Raw genomic sequence first — 17,891 nt, 5'->3', positions numbered from 1 at the left:
ATATTCTAAACGTTCTTTGTTAAAAAATGGGTACCGGTATGTGTACAGAAGGTTATTTAATTTCATTATAGGAAAATTTAGTTTATATCCCACAAAGCTATTTTGATCTAGCAATCCAACAAATTTTATTTTTTCAACATCTTCAAAATGCGTTTCCATTACTACAGTCAGTGTGTCCAAGATTTTGTAGTTTAAAAGTTTGAGGGACATGAAGTCTTGTTCACTTATGCTTATTTCATTGTAAATTCTTTTAGAGTTTTGAACACAAAATTAGCATGTAACACACATGCACATACTCTTTTCATTAAACTAACACTCAACAATGCAGCAGATTTACAGAATACCAATTTAGTGCAGCATATTATATCGCGATGTTGAGGTTATCCTTGCTTCATAGGCTACTACTGAGTCGTAACAAACCAATATCCCCTCCTCCCCAATCTTCCCTCAAGCTTTCAAGTGCCACTGCTTATGAGCAAGGCCATCGTTACAAAGCTTCTTCCACAAGCCTCTCGGACTGAACTGTGCATCCTGGAATGACTGTCAATAGTGAATTTAATATATGGAAGGATCAAAATGAAACCAAGTGTTACGATATAACATTATTACGAACTTATACTATTACTAGATATAATAACTCAAAGGCTCGTAAGAACTTCGTCACTGATGATAAAAATTTGATTTATGTATCACAAGATATTTTATACCATGTCATATTTTAACTTTAATTTTAACCAGATAATTAATGTATGTCTATTCAGTCATGTGAATGGAAAACATGTAAGTTATTTAGATATCGTGATTATTGCCTGAAAACACCAGAATGGCGAAAAAGTTCACAATAAAATTAACATTTTATATAATTAAAAATAAAATATTATATGTTGGTGAAGTCTAAATTTACTTTCAAAAAATTATGATACGTTATTGAAACTGAAAACTTTAAATAAAATATTATAATTAACAGTTGGTAATGTTTAAATATATGCATACAAATTCTGGTAGTATATTTGGTAGTATATTTTAGAAGTAGAATATTGCATTGATAATGCAAGTATCCTGTATATTATATATATATATATATATATATATATATATATATATATATATATATTCCATCGTTATTCTTTGAATTAACAGTAAAAGCTTTAGGCAGATATGAAAGAATTTTCGTTGTAGTAGGCCTATTTGTTCTTATATACGTTTAACTCATGTCAGTTTTAGTGAAGTATTACAATTGTATAAAATCAGTGGACATGTATTCATAATAAACCAAATATTTTACATGTTTCATTTGGTATTTCCTTCACTGTACTTCACTTTATGCCAACTATTAGAAACTGTAACTCCGTTTGTTACAACATTTGCCTAAATATTATAATCCATACCCTCTAGTTAATAAGCAGAAATAACAGATTTATATATTCAACCTAAACATATTCCCTCTGTTATTTTTGCTCTTTGTTTTATTAAATTAGTAACTCATATGATCTCTAATTTTGAAATTCGCATTAAATTGTAGCACCTGAGCCAGTGCAGTCTGATCCCTGTAATCCATCCCCATGTGGACCAAATGCTCAGTGTCAAGAAGGAAGTTGCACGTGTTTGCCAGAGTATCAAGGTGATCCATATGTAGGATGCCGCCCTGAATGCGTGCTCAGCACAGACTGTTCTCGGGACAGGGCCTGTATCAGAAACAAGTGCACTGATCCCTGCCCAGGCACATGTGGTAAAGCAGCAACATGTGATGTTGTAAACCACATTCCAATATGCAGTTGTCCAACAGGCACTTCTGGTAACCCCTTCGTGCAGTGCAGGCCTATACCACGTATGTAATATTTGAGCACTCCATATTCTGGACTTATTTTACTTATTTTATTATAAAAAATTAGACATATTTATGTCATTCTAATTCATATCACATTGCGTATTTTATCTCCAGCACCTGTGGTACTGCAACCATGCAATCCTTCACCTTGTGGACCTAACAGTCAGTGTCGTGAAATTAATGGGCAAGCAGTGTGCTCATGTGTACCAGGCTTCATAGGCAGTCCTCCGGCTTGCAGGCCAGAGTGTGTAGTGAGCTCAGAGTGTGGTCAGAATGAGGCATGCAGCAACCAGAAGTGTAGGAATCCGTGCCCAGCCACGTGTGGCGTGGGAGCTCGCTGCGAAGTAGTGAACCACAACCCAATCTGTAGCTGCCCGCCTCGATTCACCGGAGATCCATTCATTAGATGTCAGCTCATACGTAAGACCTTGCTTCCTTCTCCTCTGCTTTGTGGTTTTTGCTTGGTACATATTTTTGTTTGATGAAAGCATGTCTCCTATAAATGACTGCATGATTCTTGTTCCATTCAGCTGAAACACCTGTGCAAGCTGCTCCTCAGAATCCTTGTCAGCCTTCACCGTGTGGAGCCAATGCTGTATGTCAGGTGTCAGGTGAAAGTCCTTCATGCTCTTGTCTACCCAATTATTTGGGCTCTCCACCAAACTGTCGTCCAGAATGTGGAAGCAATAGCGAATGCGCAAGCCACCTGGCTTGTATCAACCTGAAGTGTCGAGACCCTTGTCCTGGGTCCTGCGGAGCCAATGCGGAATGTCGAGTGGTGAGCCACACGCCCACCTGTGTGTGTTTAACAGGATTCTCAGGAGATCCGTTTATACAGTGTTTGGAACAACAATGTAAGGTTTTATTCCTAATTTTTTATTGACGAATTAGATATATTGAAAGCACTGCATTTTTAAAGGGTAGGATGGTATGATATGTATTTAATGGATTTTTTTTTTAATATTATGATGCCAAATCTCCAACATCTGAGATTTTATCTGTCTGATAAGTCTTCACTTTGAAAACCTATCCATATTCTTTATACTGGTACATAATACCAGTACATATTTTGTTTTCTTTCCGTTATAATCTATAGTTTTTCTACAACTGTTCAACATATATAATTATATTTTTATTAGCAGTATTTTTATAAGTAAATTTATATTTATACATGTGTGGATTACTTATATTATATTGCTTTCAAATGTGAAACACTGCGCCTCTTTAATAATTGTGTTGTGAATCATCATTTATAATGCTAAGCAAGTAAATTATTATTTTAGTAGCAAGATTAAGAATGAGATAAAATACTCTGGAGTTCATCTACTTTACATTGACATACCGTATTTTAAAAAATGCTTAGGCCTACTACTGAAGACACAGATTGCTTTCAGTAGGCTTACGAGTAGTGCATAAACTATAAATTTCAAAATAATAGAAATAAAAAAAAATAACTGTAACAGTAACAACACGCAGATTGAACATAACATGATTTTCTGTGTGATTTTAATTCAGATTACTAAGTTTCGGAAATATTAAAATGAGATTTCACTGAATATTGCTAAGAATACTGATATTAGTAGATACAAATATTTTTATGATGCTGTGATTAGAAATGTAGGTGTCTGCCAAATTAGGTCCAAGTAAGTGTTAAAACGTACCGATATACATTATTTATCGTTCATTCATGCCTCCATCTATTTATTTATTTTTTCATAAATTTTTAATATATTTATTTACTTTATTTATTTAATGCATTTATTATATTCATACATCCATCCATCCATGTATCCATTCATCTATTCACTCATTCATTCACTCATTGATCGATTCATTGATTTGTTTATTTATTTATTTATCGTATTTATTTATTTATTTATCTTATTATTTATTTCTGTTTTTTTTCTACAATCAGTTCACTGTTTCATCAGACGCTATGCTTTACTAGAAGATATTGGATTTTCACACATAAGTCTATGTAATAAAAAAAACAATTATGGTGCTATAAAAAGGACCTCAAGTAAATTTTCACAGATATTATATTCGACATCCACTTATTCCACTTTGGCTTTGCCATAATTTAAATCTGGGTTTATGGCAGCACAGAATTTATTGTTTTACCTATACACTATGTCCCATAACCTTTGGGACATTCCCATAACTGGTATATTTTGGTGTGTTGGACTAGTTTCTGCACTGGGTTTCCTCAATATATTATATCAGAATCAATCTAGTGGACTTAGTTAAGTACTAACGTAAAACAAATAGGAAGGAAGCTTACTCGTGGCCCAGTTAGAGGTTCAATGAAAACTGTTAAGTAAAATTTAACCTTTATTAATTAATATTAATAACTAGCTTAAATCTGAATTAAACATGTATATGAATATATGACGAATATAATAATCCATAACATTGCAGAACCAAATCGCATTCGCCATAACAAAGTTAAAGATCTACATTACTAATAACACATTAAAAAAAAAAGTTTGAAAATTCTTCCTTTAACATTATACCAGCAATTTAATATTTTATATTTTATATTAAATATCAGCATCATCATTCAGTCTTCCTACAGAAATAGTGTCGAACATAATATTCAAAATAACTTTCCACCAAGGGAGGGGGGGGCGGGAGAAGATCAAGAATGGTTAAATTTAGAATTTATAAATTACAAAGCAGTCCAGAAATTCACTGGAAATATCTCTGCTTGCCATTACAAAAACATTTAAACATATTCCATCCCGTCCACACCTGTGGAGTAACGGTCAGCGCATCATGGCCGGGAAACCAGGTGGGCCGGGTTCGAATCCCAGTCAGGGCAAGTTTCCTGGTTGAGGTTTTTTTCGGGGTTTTCCCTCAACTCAATACGAGCAAATGCTGGGTAACTTTCGGTACTGGACCCTGGACTCATTTCACCGGCATTATCACCTTCATTTCATTCAGATGCTAAATAACCTCAGATGTTGATACAGCGTCGTAAAATAACTCAATAACATAAAAAATAAAAAATATTCCATTCCACCTAAGTCTTAGCTGAATAGAATACTAGTTGATTTTCCTAGTCTTACAAGCCTGCCTGGGAACATTAGTTACTGTGGAGACTAGACTCCAATTGTTCCTCTGCTATTAGGAGAGTTCATGCAGGTAAGCTTGAGTAGGAAGTGCGCATATGCAGAAGTGAATATGCTTTTTGGCTGACAGAGATTTTCAAATATCCATTCCGAACCACATGTAACCAAGATACCACAACATCATCTAAAAATAGTTATGTACAGTGTGATTACAAAAGCATACCCCAACTTTGAAAGGCTATATTTCGGCAACATTACAACTTAAAGCGCCACTAGACATATCATTATGGAGGTGAAGTTTTGAAGTTTCATTTAGTTGATTGCCTTTTTTGTCCCATTCCTTTTTCAAGTGTTCACTGTTAGTGAAAATTCTTACTTAGAAATGCTGCAACACAGGTTATTTCCTCAGCTAGTAGAAGAATCTGGGGACTTCATTTTCCAGCAGAACGGAGTGCCACCTCATTGGTACTTATCTGTTCGTAGATACTTGAATGAAAAGTTTCAGCACCGATTAATTGGCCACTGAGCAGATCGCGAATAGGCTCTTCATCACTAGTCCCCCATGAAGCTCTGATCTAACCCCCTACGATTTCTTTCTATGGGGTACATACATAAAATATCAAGTGTTTGTTCCACCACTTCCGGCTAACTTTGACAAATTAAAAATGCAAATATCTGCAGCCATCACACAGAGTTGATATTATTCGGGTTTCTTGTGGCAGTCACTTCGAACTTTTGTGAAGTGAAAATCAAGCTTTTGTGAAGTTATGGTAGGTAGTCAAAATTAAACTCTACAGTGCAATCATTGAAGGGAATGGTAAATCCAGGTTGTAAGTTTTCCAGTACCAGTATTGTAAATATAGCCTTTCAAAGTTGAGTTGTATTTACTGATCAAATTGGAGTAGTGACAATTTTACAGAGTGTTACAGAAATTCATAGTAACACAAAGTTATATTTTTAAATGGCACATGCTATATATCACTCCATAAATTTGTTCCATTCTTCATCAGGATTCAAATCCTATAAGTATGAAGTACCACAGCTTTGTATTCAGATCATTAAAAAAAAAAAAAAAAATTAAAGGTTATGTGTACACTTTTAGCTGTTTTGTGAAATATATTTTTGAGAAGGTAAATTTCGATCGATACAAAGATTTAAATTGCTTCCCCTCTTCTGCAGTACCATTACACCTTTCAAAATTCGTTTTTTTTTTTCTTTGTGTACTCTTGTGACATTAATTACACAATACTTGGGAAGATATGTCTGCATGCTTCCAAAATCATGTTTTGCAGATTCCTTACATTTTCTCGCTGTGTATGTAGGGTTACTGGTTTCATATCTTTAAATGCAAAATTGAGGGTACCATACCAATCAGATCCTTCCAACCCCTGAATAACATCTTAGAGATATAAATTCACACAATGAGGCAAAGTCATTCAATTTCAAACAATTAAAATGAAGTCAAATACGGCATTTAATATGTTGCATGTTTTGATACCAGTACGTAATTCCTGATTTATTATAATGTGAATATGCATATAGAGATACATAAAAACTACAAGAATCAACTTTACTGCTCAATCAGTTTTTTTATTCTGTTATTTAACGACGCAGTATCAACTACTAGGTTATTTAGTCGATGGGAGTGGTGATAGCGAGATGGTATTTGGCGATATGATGTCTTAGATTACCTGACATTCGCTTTACAGTTGGGGAAAACCCTGGAAAAAACCCAACCAGGTAATAAACCCAAGCAGGAATCGAACATGCTCCCAAGCACAACTCCAGATCAGCAGGCAAGCATCTCAGCTGACTGAGCTACACCAGTGGCTTCCAATCAAATTTTAGTCATTCATGTTTCAATAGAGGGTAACTTCATTTAAACAGCCCATGAAATATTTATCTATTGATTTTATGTTCTTTAAATTGTCAGGAATTTTTGGCAAGTACAAATGAAATACTACGCAACTGAAATGATGAAAGTTGTATTTCACTATAATTAGTCTTTTCACTGACTCCATAACAAGACGATTCCTCTCCCTAGACCACTGCATTTGAATGAAAGAACTGACAAAATGCTCGGCAAGCATGGCAAAGAACTCACGTTCTTCGCCTGAAAGCTCGTGTGAACCAATTAGGTAGGCAAATTGAGGTAACAGGACAAACAGAACCTCATGTGAGTTGTGTGCAAATCGACTACTAAAGCATTAAAGAATAGGAAAACGGAAGTGAAATGAGCTCTGTGCTTCAGTCTACAAAAAGTACCTAGTGTCATTCTGAACTTGTGACTCGTGTGTAAAACAAAGATGCTAGATATGTCGAAAATCTTAGCTCTCTTTGTTCGTTGATTTTGAAATTTCCTCCCACATGAGGACATGTTCGGGAAATTGAGGACATATGGTAAACCTATTGGTATTGTAAACCTCTGATTTTAAGTGTCCCCATGAAAAGAAATCTAATGGTGTCATATCTGGAGAGCTTACTGGCAATCTTATTGATCCATTGGTTTCAATCCATCTTTGTGGGAATTCCTTGGCCAGGTAGTCACAAATAACCGCTGCATTGTATGCTGGCGAACTATCCTGCTGAAAGAGCATTCAAAATCTGTCTTATAGAGGTAATTTTGAGAAGTCAACCAGAGAATTCTGATAAAAGTATGGACATAAGAAGCATCTATCTAAAATCCCATTAGTATACATTAGTAATCCACACTGGTTGATGATTGGTTTCTCACACCCAATTGAGACTTTCTGCAGCCCAGTAGTGTGCATTATGGCGATTCATTACTCCATTGTTATGAAATCATCAGGGTTGTAATTGTGCCAGAGCATGTCATGGTGTCGCCCCAGTAATTTTTCTGAAACCTGGAAGTGCCCTGCATCGTTATTTTTACTTTTTAAAATAATAGTGATCTTACTTGCGTCTTACTCAACTTTTTAGTGGCAAACAATATTCCAGAATGTTACTGTATAAACGTACTTTATTAATTTGACTCATTAATATACCAAGCTACATAATACTACAGTAGTAATAAAAAGCTCGATTTTATAAAATAAATACATTTAAAAAATCGCAAATTGTTCTTAAAACATTAGCCAAAACTATCACTTTAACAAGTAAATCACAGACTGAAAGAAAAATTCCTTCACAGACTGTAAACAAAAGCCAAATAATAGCACTTTCAATCTTACAAGGAATAGGTTTTACCTACCGACCACCATACTTGCAATATCTACAGTAATCTGTATGTTTTCCGCAATATTTGTTAGTATACGTAGTAGGACTGGCAGAAGAGAAATTCTAAGTTTGAACGTGGTGGACTGTGCCTTCCATTTCTTTGTCTGCTACTGTTGTGAGTACACGTATTTTTTTAATGTGGTCTTCTAAGTATCATATAGAAGTAAGAGTTTCGTTCATGGTGTGATTAGTGATTAACAGTGGCGAAACTACTTGGAGGCAATTGAGGCATTGCCTAGGCAAAAAGTTTCTCACTATTAAATATTATAAATAATGTTGTTATCTAATGGCGAGATGTAAGGACTCAATCCATGAGTCTTCTGATATTCCAGTACAAATAAATAATACTGCAATACATTTTTCTGCTGTAATTGTGATTGAGAAAATTAGCTGTTTGTATGGTACTGGGTTATTTGCTCAATGACTGCTAGATGGTGACATATGTCAGTGATAGATTTGCTCAGACAGATTAACCGAGAATCTACAGTTGAGGAAAATGTTCCCATGCCTCTTCAATAGTCACAGATTTACAGGGGCGGTTGGGGGAAAGTAAAATAGCATGAGGTTCTTTGATGGCAAAAGGAATTTCTAGCAATCAATCTGCATGGTATTATGAGGCATGTCTCATGACCAACAAATATTCAGACTTCCCTGGGCTTGAAGTCAGTGTTACCAATTTAGCATAGCTAGATCTAGCTACTTTTAACACTCTTTCAGCAACAAAATTAATAGAACTTTTGTACTGTAAATTGTTTAAATAAAATTTAGCAACTTTAAAGTCCATTACAAAGGAATATACTTTTATCTTTTGATAATATAGTACTAAAAAATTACTTTCTGCTTATCCACTCTTTAAATACTAGCTTCGCCACTGGAAGATGCAACAAATTTATGGAATGAAATATAGGATGTGCCATTAATAAACAAACTTTGTGTTACTATAAATCTCTGTAACATTCTATATAATTGCAAACTACTCCAAACAGTAGGCTTTGGTCAACCCTGTGACGTAAATACATAACTATTTTTAGATACCGTACAGTAAAATACTCTAGATTATGGGAATGTCCCATATAATTTGCGGGACACAGTGTATAGTACGTTACATTTAACTTTGTAAACTTTTCAGTGTAAAACATAACTCACAAAGTTCAAGTGAAAAATCGTTTATGAGAAATAAATAAATAGAAATTGAGGTAATAGGCGCTTTATATCACAATTGGACCTAAGAGGAAGTAAACATATTTAAACTTTTGCAATTCACTGAAGAACTATTAAATTATTTCAAATTAATAAATAACAACTTCACTGTGTTAATATTTACATTGGTGAAAAAAAGTTTTGTATATTGTAATAGAGTCCATATAAGACCCACATGAGAGAAAAAAATATTGTATCTTGCATATTTATGACCTTTGAAACAAGTTTCATGTGCTTACCTTTTGAAGCACTAAGTCAGTTAGTGACAAGCAACAGTTCAAACGAATTGGTCAATGAGAATGGTCGGAGAGGTTGCTGTTTCTTGCTGTTCACATTACAAAAATGCCACGACACACACTGTTAGCAGTAGATCATGCTAGAATACTCACTTTAAGACAACTAGCTATGACACAAATGGAGATAGCTGGAATCATAGCTTGCAATCAAAAGTGACGCTTCTGGAGTATGGAAGAAATTCCAGGAGACTAAAGGCTGGTCCACAATAAACCGGGAACGAAAACGACAACGAGAACGGGAACGGAAATATTGTTAAAATAAATGTATTTAAATGTGAGGATTCACAACTGACTATTGTGAATGCTCATATTTAAATACATTTATTTTAACAATATTTCCGTTCTCGTTCTCGTTGTCGTTTCCGGTTTATTGTGAACCAGCCTTAATTCCATAGCAGACAGACACAGAGCAGGACGACCACGTAAAACAGTGGCTGGAGAAGATCGTATCTCCGTATTTCTGCATGATGACACCCTATATCCACTGCAACTCAGTTACAGAGGGATCTTCGCAGGACTACAGGGGCCACTGTGTCAATTTAAACAGTACGAAATCGACTGCACGATGTAGGACTACATTCCCAAGACCTCTGAAGGTTCCTCGACTCACTCCACAACACAGAGCACATCGTGTAACATGAGCCAGAGACCATGTAAACTGGACTCGGGAACAATGGAGGCAAATATTATTTACAGATGAAGCAAGGATTGGCCTTCATCCAGATAACAACAGCATTCATGTGTGAAGATCCAATAGTTAACGTTACAATGACTTGTTTATGGCTGAACACTACCAGCAGCAAGGTGGTTCAGTACTGTTCTGGGCAGGAGTCATTAGTTCACATACAGGGAAAAATGGATTCACAGAAATACGAGGACAACATTCTTTGATCCATCATTACTGGATTCGCACAGGATATTGGAGCAAGATTCACGTTCATGGATGATAATGCCCGTCCCCACCATGCTAGTCCTGTGAATAACTTCTTGCAGAGACATGGAATTCATAGGATGAACTGGCCAGCAGCTTCTCTGGATATGAATTGTGTAGAACATGCATGGCCCTTTTTGAAAAGAGCAACTGCCAACCATCCACACTCTCCAGAAATCACAAGGGATCTGATACCAGCTGCCATACAGGAATGGAACAATCTTCCTCGAAATAAATTGGATAAACTGGTTTCCAGCATGCCACGTCATGTCCGGGAATGTCTACGAGTTTTTTGAGGTCACATACATTATTGGATTAACTCAAGATGTGTTTTTGTTTCATTTTGTCAAATCAGTGAGACTTGGATATTTGTTGCAAATTATGACAGATTTTTTTTTTTTCGTTATGTGTGTAAGAAATTTACAATTTTGTTTTGTTTTTTCTTTAAGCAATTGACATGTAATAGAAATGCATAGAAATTTGTGGCACATATGATCCAGAAAAAGAAAATTCTGTAATATGCAAAACTTTTTTTGACCAGTGTAAGTTGTGATGTTATTTTACGTGATGACTAATACAGTAACTTAATAGTTCTTCGGTGATATATAAATGTTAAAAAGAGTGTAATCAAGAATGAAAATTTTACAATTCCTTTAAATTATATTTGATATATAAAGTTTCCATTTTTTAGCTTTCTAAATGAAATCTTCCTTTATTAGCACGTTATGGGACATATATTTTGTCTGAACTCCAGAGTTTTATTTTATTTAGTTTGAGTGAAGTAAACACCTTAGACAAATATATTAAGTAAATGCAATCAGTAAGCCTATGTAAACTACTTAATACAGCTGTGAATAATGCAGTGCAACTAGCAAAGCGTTAAAAATAAAACAGTCTGTTATTGACAAATATGTTTGAAAATCTTATCTCCGAAATTGATTTGCAATTATTATTAGCACACAGTGTTTCCGCATTCAATGGTATTTTATTATAAAATATAATTTTACGACATAATTATTATGTTGTGACATACTGGTAGATAGTACCGTATTTACTCGAATATTTCACGCACTTTTTTCCCGTAATTTCGATCTATAAATTAAGGGTGCGTGAATTAAGCGAGGAATTTCACAAGCTGGTATTTTTAAGAGTAAAAATGACAAAACTACGCAGTTCCCTTACATATCCTAGTAACTTGTCTTCAAGATCAGGGAATTTTCCACTTTTTGGCCCACGAAATGCTTTCCTTGATGCATTTGTTTCTTGAAGAGCTTGTTTTTGTTTCCTCCAGTAGCGAATATTAAATTCTGGAACTGTGAATTCACATCCAGCTGCTCTGTTGCCATGCGTTTCTGCATACGCAATAACTTTTAATTTGAAGGACGCAGTATGACTCGAATATCGGGATTTACCATTCATTTTTTAAACTTTTAACAGACGGCTTTTGACAGGTTTCCCTTTTCGAGTCTCAAACTCAACTGATGCGATCCAACACAAAGCTTTCAAACCACCCCCATTCAAATGGTAGGGGGAGGTCAATACCCTATACCGGTATTTTTAAAGGACTTCCATAGACGAGAAGGGTGTGCCTGTAACAGGTAGCTGTCCGGTCCCAAATACCGCTATGCACTCTCTCGTTACGGCATTTAAAATACCGTACATTCAGGGCTCCTCAACATAACACACCTCATTACTTCAAGTTTCAGTATGTACTTGTTACAGTATTTCACGAATATTAAATGCGTGAAATATGCGATGGCGTGAATTACGCGAGTAAATACGGTAAATACTACGCACATAAAAATCTTAAAGATATCACAGTGAATGTATACGAAAGATTATTTGGAGTTACAGAAACATGTCTAAATATATTAGACCTCTGTTAAATGGTTGTACAAGATTTCTCTCTTTTATATTATCCGACAAAAGTTTCAATAAGCAATGCACACGTTTTGGATGTAACAATAAGTTAAATTTAATATGGTACCAAGTATATTTATTTATTGATCTTTAAATGATCAAGACTTGCATCACTGTGAACAATGAACAGAATTCTAATCAATTTTTTTATATACCGGTAATCTTTTAAACTGGAAATATATCAAACTTTTTTTTAAACCAACACTTTTGTTTCTTTGTTTGCTTCTCAAAATATAAAATCGTCAAATAATGAATATAATTCCATGTTAGTACATAGTTTCTATACCTATAATTTTAATTAGAATTGTCACAGTTATTAAGTTCATTATTCTTTATAATAATCACTATCGTCATTGTTATTATTTAACTGAGAGAGAACTAAATATATTTATCAACGAAATTGGACTTAATTAATATACAGTGAAAACTTCCCTTAACGGATACTTCTCAATAGCAGACATAATATAGTATTATTAAAGGCAAAGGACAGTTTAAAATTCCTCAGTTGTGGACATTCTAATCGCGTGTAAAATGTTTAACATTTCCAAAGTTGGAAATATCCTAATACATAATCCTTTTTGTATGAAAATTCCATATCATATATATTTGTACATTTGTACTACGGTAACCGTTTCACACTAAGACTCTGGTGCCGTAAGTATGATAGTTAATTACCGTATTTCTGATTTAGAAAAATACCTGAAGACATTTATTCATTGTCAAAAAGGCAAATAACAATCTGCAGTTTTGTGTAAATATAGATTTTTTTTTCTATCATCATGTTAAAATTTGTTACCACATTCTCTTAATTTAATTAAAGATGAAATATTAATATGTGCAAGCTATGTAATTTATATCTATCATTAAAATTCTTTACAAAATTGTAGAAAAAAATGTAGGCTATTAACAAAAAAAATCGTGCCACTTAAAATATTATGTAAAAATTAAATAACTGAAAAATATGTTCGTAATCTTTTTTTTATCTATTCATTTATAATTGCTTTAATTCCCAGGTCATATCGCCACTGTCTGCAATTTACTGTTGGTAATGTGCTGTTATTTTGTGTCTATTATTTCGTAGTAATTGGAGTCAAATCCGATACCAGTATTTGCCTTTATTAAAGGGGGTAGGTAGCCTACAGCTTTGAGCATTGAAAAATTGACCATGTGAAATTTTTTTCTCAGTGTACATGGCTGATACACAGTTGCAAATTAACACAAAATCTCTATCTTTCTTCAATATATTAAAATAATTTTCAATTTTCTAACATGAATTCAAATATTTAATTTCATTATTCAAAATGGGATCACTTCCTTTATATTCTCAGAAAGTGTCCGTTAATGGGATGTTTTACTGTGTTTTTAATATTAGGATCAAGGTACTATGAAGTTATCACACTGGGCGAGAGCAAAATCATATCTAAATTGCTACAATAAATGAATGAAAATTATGAGATATAGTAACGACATGAACTGTAAGATTATCTTACAGCGGTTTTAGTACAAAAAGTGGATGTATTTCCATCTGTTATTTTATGTACGACATTATCAGTTATAAAACTCTATATTTTCAATTATTAATTATTACACGATGAGAATTTTTATATTTTCGAAGTTCTTAACATCATTAAACTTAGTAAAAGGAAAAAAGGACCTCACTAAAAAGTATAGTTTACAGTTGAGATCCCTATCGATATCAAATACAGATGAGATCCATACCGGTATCAAATAGATTTCACATTTACCTTTGGCGAAAAGTTAATGCTTGTCCCTAATGTAATAATTGTGTATGGATTATTGTACATATCAATTATTTATAACAATTATAAAAGAGGAATACCGTAGTTACTATTTAAATATTTATATTTTATTGAGTCTCTTCTGGGATCTGCAATATTAGATCAACTTACTTTTTAATTTATGCACTGTCAGTTGTTTCCGTCTGGTACAGTTTCTAATGTGATGGATACAAAATCGTTAAACTGTGCATTATTCACAGCAGTTAGCAAAACATAATTAAAATGTCTTCTTCAATTATATTATCAGGTTTGTAACACATGGGTTATTTTATATGTGTAACCATTGCTGTTGTAAATAATTGATACATGAAATATTTAATGAATTAAGTAATGGAATTAAATACTTAAAAAGTCCGCTTTTTAAGATTATCTGTTGATTTTATAGTGAAGATTAACGTGTACTTTCCCTGAATTTAAACATTTTTACATCTTGTTTAATAACTTATGGTATTGGGTACATGAGTGAGCTATTGATATTTTGAAAGATTGCCTGTACTATATTAGTTTATGACATAACACACAGCTTGAGAGAATCCCGGATTTAGTTTGAATATATCTTGCAGTGCCACCATTATCTCAGGAGAGACCAACTCCTTGCGTGCCATCACCTTGTGGATCAAATGCTGACTGTAGAGAGCAAAATGGAGCAGGTTCTTGTACCTGTCTTCCTGACTATGTTGGGAATCCATACGAAGGTTGTCGACCAGAATGCGTCTTGAATTCTGACTGTGCACCTAATCGTGCTTGTATCCGCAACAAGTGTCAAGATCCTTGTCCAGGAACTTGTGGTCAGAATGCCGATTGTCAAGTGGTAAATCACTTGCCATCTTGCACTTGTCGCCCAAGTTTCACCGGAGATCCATTCAGATTCTGCAATGTTGTTCCACGTAAGATACTTTTATTTCTTAAAACAATTTTGTACAGATAATTCTATATATAAAAATATATTTGAATATTGTATCTTCAATTCATGACATATAATTTAATCTAAATACCATAAGATGGACCCTTAGTCTATTCTATTTAAAATTGTGAGATACTGATATACCTACATATTTTAATTTTCTCTTTAACTTCGTTTAAACAGCTATTCAGGCAGAACCTGGTGATCCTTGTAATCCGTCACCATGTGGACCAAACAGTCAATGTAAACCAATAAATGGACAGGGCGTATGCTCATGCCTACCTAATTACGTTGGAAGTCCACCAGGATGCAGGCCAGAGTGTGTTGTGAGTTCAGAATGTCCACAGAATAGGGCCTGTGTAAATCAGAAATGTGTGGATCCCTGCCCAGGAACTTGTGGTTTGAATGCACGCTGTCAGATTATTAACCACAGTCCCATATGCAGCTGCAATCAAGGATTCACTGGAGATCCATTTACAAGATGCTTCCCAATACCACGTAAGAATTATCTATATGATTAATTAATGTCCTACCTGTAACCATAGATTTTCAGCATTGATGAAAAATTAGAAAAGAATAGGGAATACTCCAAGACTACATTAGAAATTTCAGTTACTGTATTTTAAAAATTACATCATGTCCAAACATTAACCAATAAATTATAATTACAAATCTTTTGAAATTTATTAAATGTTAACAAAATTTTAATGTCTTACACCTTTTTTTCCATAACAGTTTAAAACTGACAATACTAAGATTTAAATATCAGATAATATTAAGTATAAATTTATCGGTTTTCATTCTGTTTACGCATTATAGCTCCACCAAGAGAACCAGTACAACCACCATATGTAAATCCATGTGTGCCATCTCCCTGCGGTCCATATTCGCAGTGCCGAGATGTAGGAGGAACACCTTCTTGCTCTTGTCTACCTACTTACACTGGCAGTCCACCTAACTGTCGACCAGAATGTGTAATCAGTTCAGAATGTCCCAGTAACTTGGCTTGCCTTAGAGAGAAGTGTCGTGACCCTTGTCCAGGATCTTGTGGTGCTGGGGCACAGTGTAATGTCATCAACCACACTCCTGTCTGCACTTGTCCCGAAGGATACACAGGAGATCCCTTCACCAGTTGTGGCCCTACACCACCACGTAAGCAAATGAACATATATCTGATATTAAAGCACTAAGAATGTAAATGCCCATTTATAATTGGAGTACATAAATGAATTCTTCTTGATTTTTTTTAGCTGTTCAGCCAGTTGAGGCTGACCCCTGTAATCCGTCACCTTGCGGCCCCAATGCTCAATGCAACAATGGAATTTGCACTTGTCTGCCAGAATACCAAGGAGACCCATATGCTGGGTGTAGACCTGAGTGTGTTCTCAGTACTGACTGTCCGAGGAACAGGGCTTGTATCAGAAACAAATGTACAGATCCTTGTCCAGGAACTTGCGGTCAAGGAGCCATCTGTGACGTGGTGAATCACATACCCATATGCAGCTGCCCACAGGGAATGTCTGGAAATCCGTTTGTGGAATGTAGACCCATGCCTCGTACGTATATATCCTCCATATCTGAAATATTTATGTCAATTTAACTACTCCACATTTTACATGTTAAACTAACTTGTTTTCTTGTGAATGTGTCCATATAGCACCTGTGGTGACACAACCATGCAATCCATCACCTTGTGGACCTAACAGTCAGTGCCGCGAAATTAACGGGCAAGCGGTGTGCTCGTGCGTGCCAGGCTTCATAGGCAGTCCTCCAGCGTGCAGGCCGGAGTGTGTAGTGAGCTCAGAGTGTGGTCAGAATGAGGCATGCAGCAACCAGAAGTGTAGGAACCCGTGCCCAGGCACGTGTGGTGTGGGAGCTCGCTGCGAAGTAGTGAACCACAACCCGATCTGTAGCTGCCCACCTCGATTCACAGGAGACCCATTCATCAGATGCCAGCCCATACGTAAGACATTCAGAAACGTAAATTTGAAATATGCATTCATTCATTCATCCAAACAGAAACTAATATAAAAATTAATTTTTACTTGTACAGCGGATGTGCCGGTACCGGCTGTTCCACAAAACCCATGTCAACCTTCTCCATGTGGACCAAATGCTGTGTGTCAAGTGGCTGGGGATAGTCCATCATGCTCTTGTCTACCTGATTTTACTGGATCTCCACCCAATTGTCGACCGGAATGTGTCAGTAACAGTGAATGTGCAAGTCACCTTGCATGCATCAACCAGAAATGTCGAGATCCTTGTCCTGGATCATGTGGTGCTAATGCAGAATGTCGAGTAGTTAGCCACACTCCGAATTGTATTTGCCCATCTGGATTCACAGGCGATCCATTCACCCAGTGTTTAGTCCAGCAAAGTAAGCACTATCTCTTTATTTCCGTTTATTTATGTGGTCAGAATATGGCGTTCATTACTCGTAATTTTATATTTTATAATTGGCTTGTATTATATATTCATGATGTCTTCGGACAGTTGACTAAACAACAATGATAGCATTTTATTAATATTAATGTACACATAAAATGCATAGTGCAAACTGCAAATATTGTACAAAATTTCACATATTTTACAACAATATCATTTTATGCAATGGCTATGAAATCGGTAATAGAAACGTTTTATATTAAATAAAATTGTTAACACAAAATTCTCAATATCTGTCATCTGTAATGAGAATCTATAAC

The 17,891-nt window shown here is 35.0% G+C and overlaps 1 protein-coding gene across 1 annotated transcript in view; it reads left to right on the top strand.

Annotated features, from left to right (window-relative positions):
- The window catches only part of dpy (dumpy), a 673,297-nt gene that overhangs the window by 559,968 nt on the left and 95,438 nt on the right, over positions 1–17,891 (top strand). The window contains exons 159-167 of the mRNA XM_069827690.1: positions 1,523–1,828; positions 1,943–2,248; positions 2,359–2,682; positions 14,846–15,169; positions 15,370–15,684; positions 16,006–16,338; positions 16,437–16,742; positions 16,844–17,149; positions 17,240–17,563. Of these exons, the coding sequence (XP_069683791.1) occupies positions 1,523–1,828; positions 1,943–2,248; positions 2,359–2,682; positions 14,846–15,169; positions 15,370–15,684; positions 16,006–16,338; positions 16,437–16,742; positions 16,844–17,149; positions 17,240–17,563 (2,844 nt within the window). The remainder of the gene's footprint in view (positions 1–1,522; positions 1,829–1,942; positions 2,249–2,358; positions 2,683–14,845; positions 15,170–15,369; positions 15,685–16,005; positions 16,339–16,436; positions 16,743–16,843; positions 17,150–17,239; positions 17,564–17,891) is intronic.

The sequence above is a fragment of the Periplaneta americana genome, chromosome 1 (assembly GCF_040183065.1).
Source record: "Periplaneta americana isolate PAMFEO1 chromosome 1, P.americana_PAMFEO1_priV1, whole genome shotgun sequence".
Taxonomy (NCBI): domain Eukaryota; kingdom Metazoa; phylum Arthropoda; class Insecta; order Blattodea; family Blattidae; genus Periplaneta; species Periplaneta americana.
The sequence above is the reverse complement of the archived record's forward strand: the minus strand, read 5'-3'. Positions and strand labels throughout refer to the sequence as shown.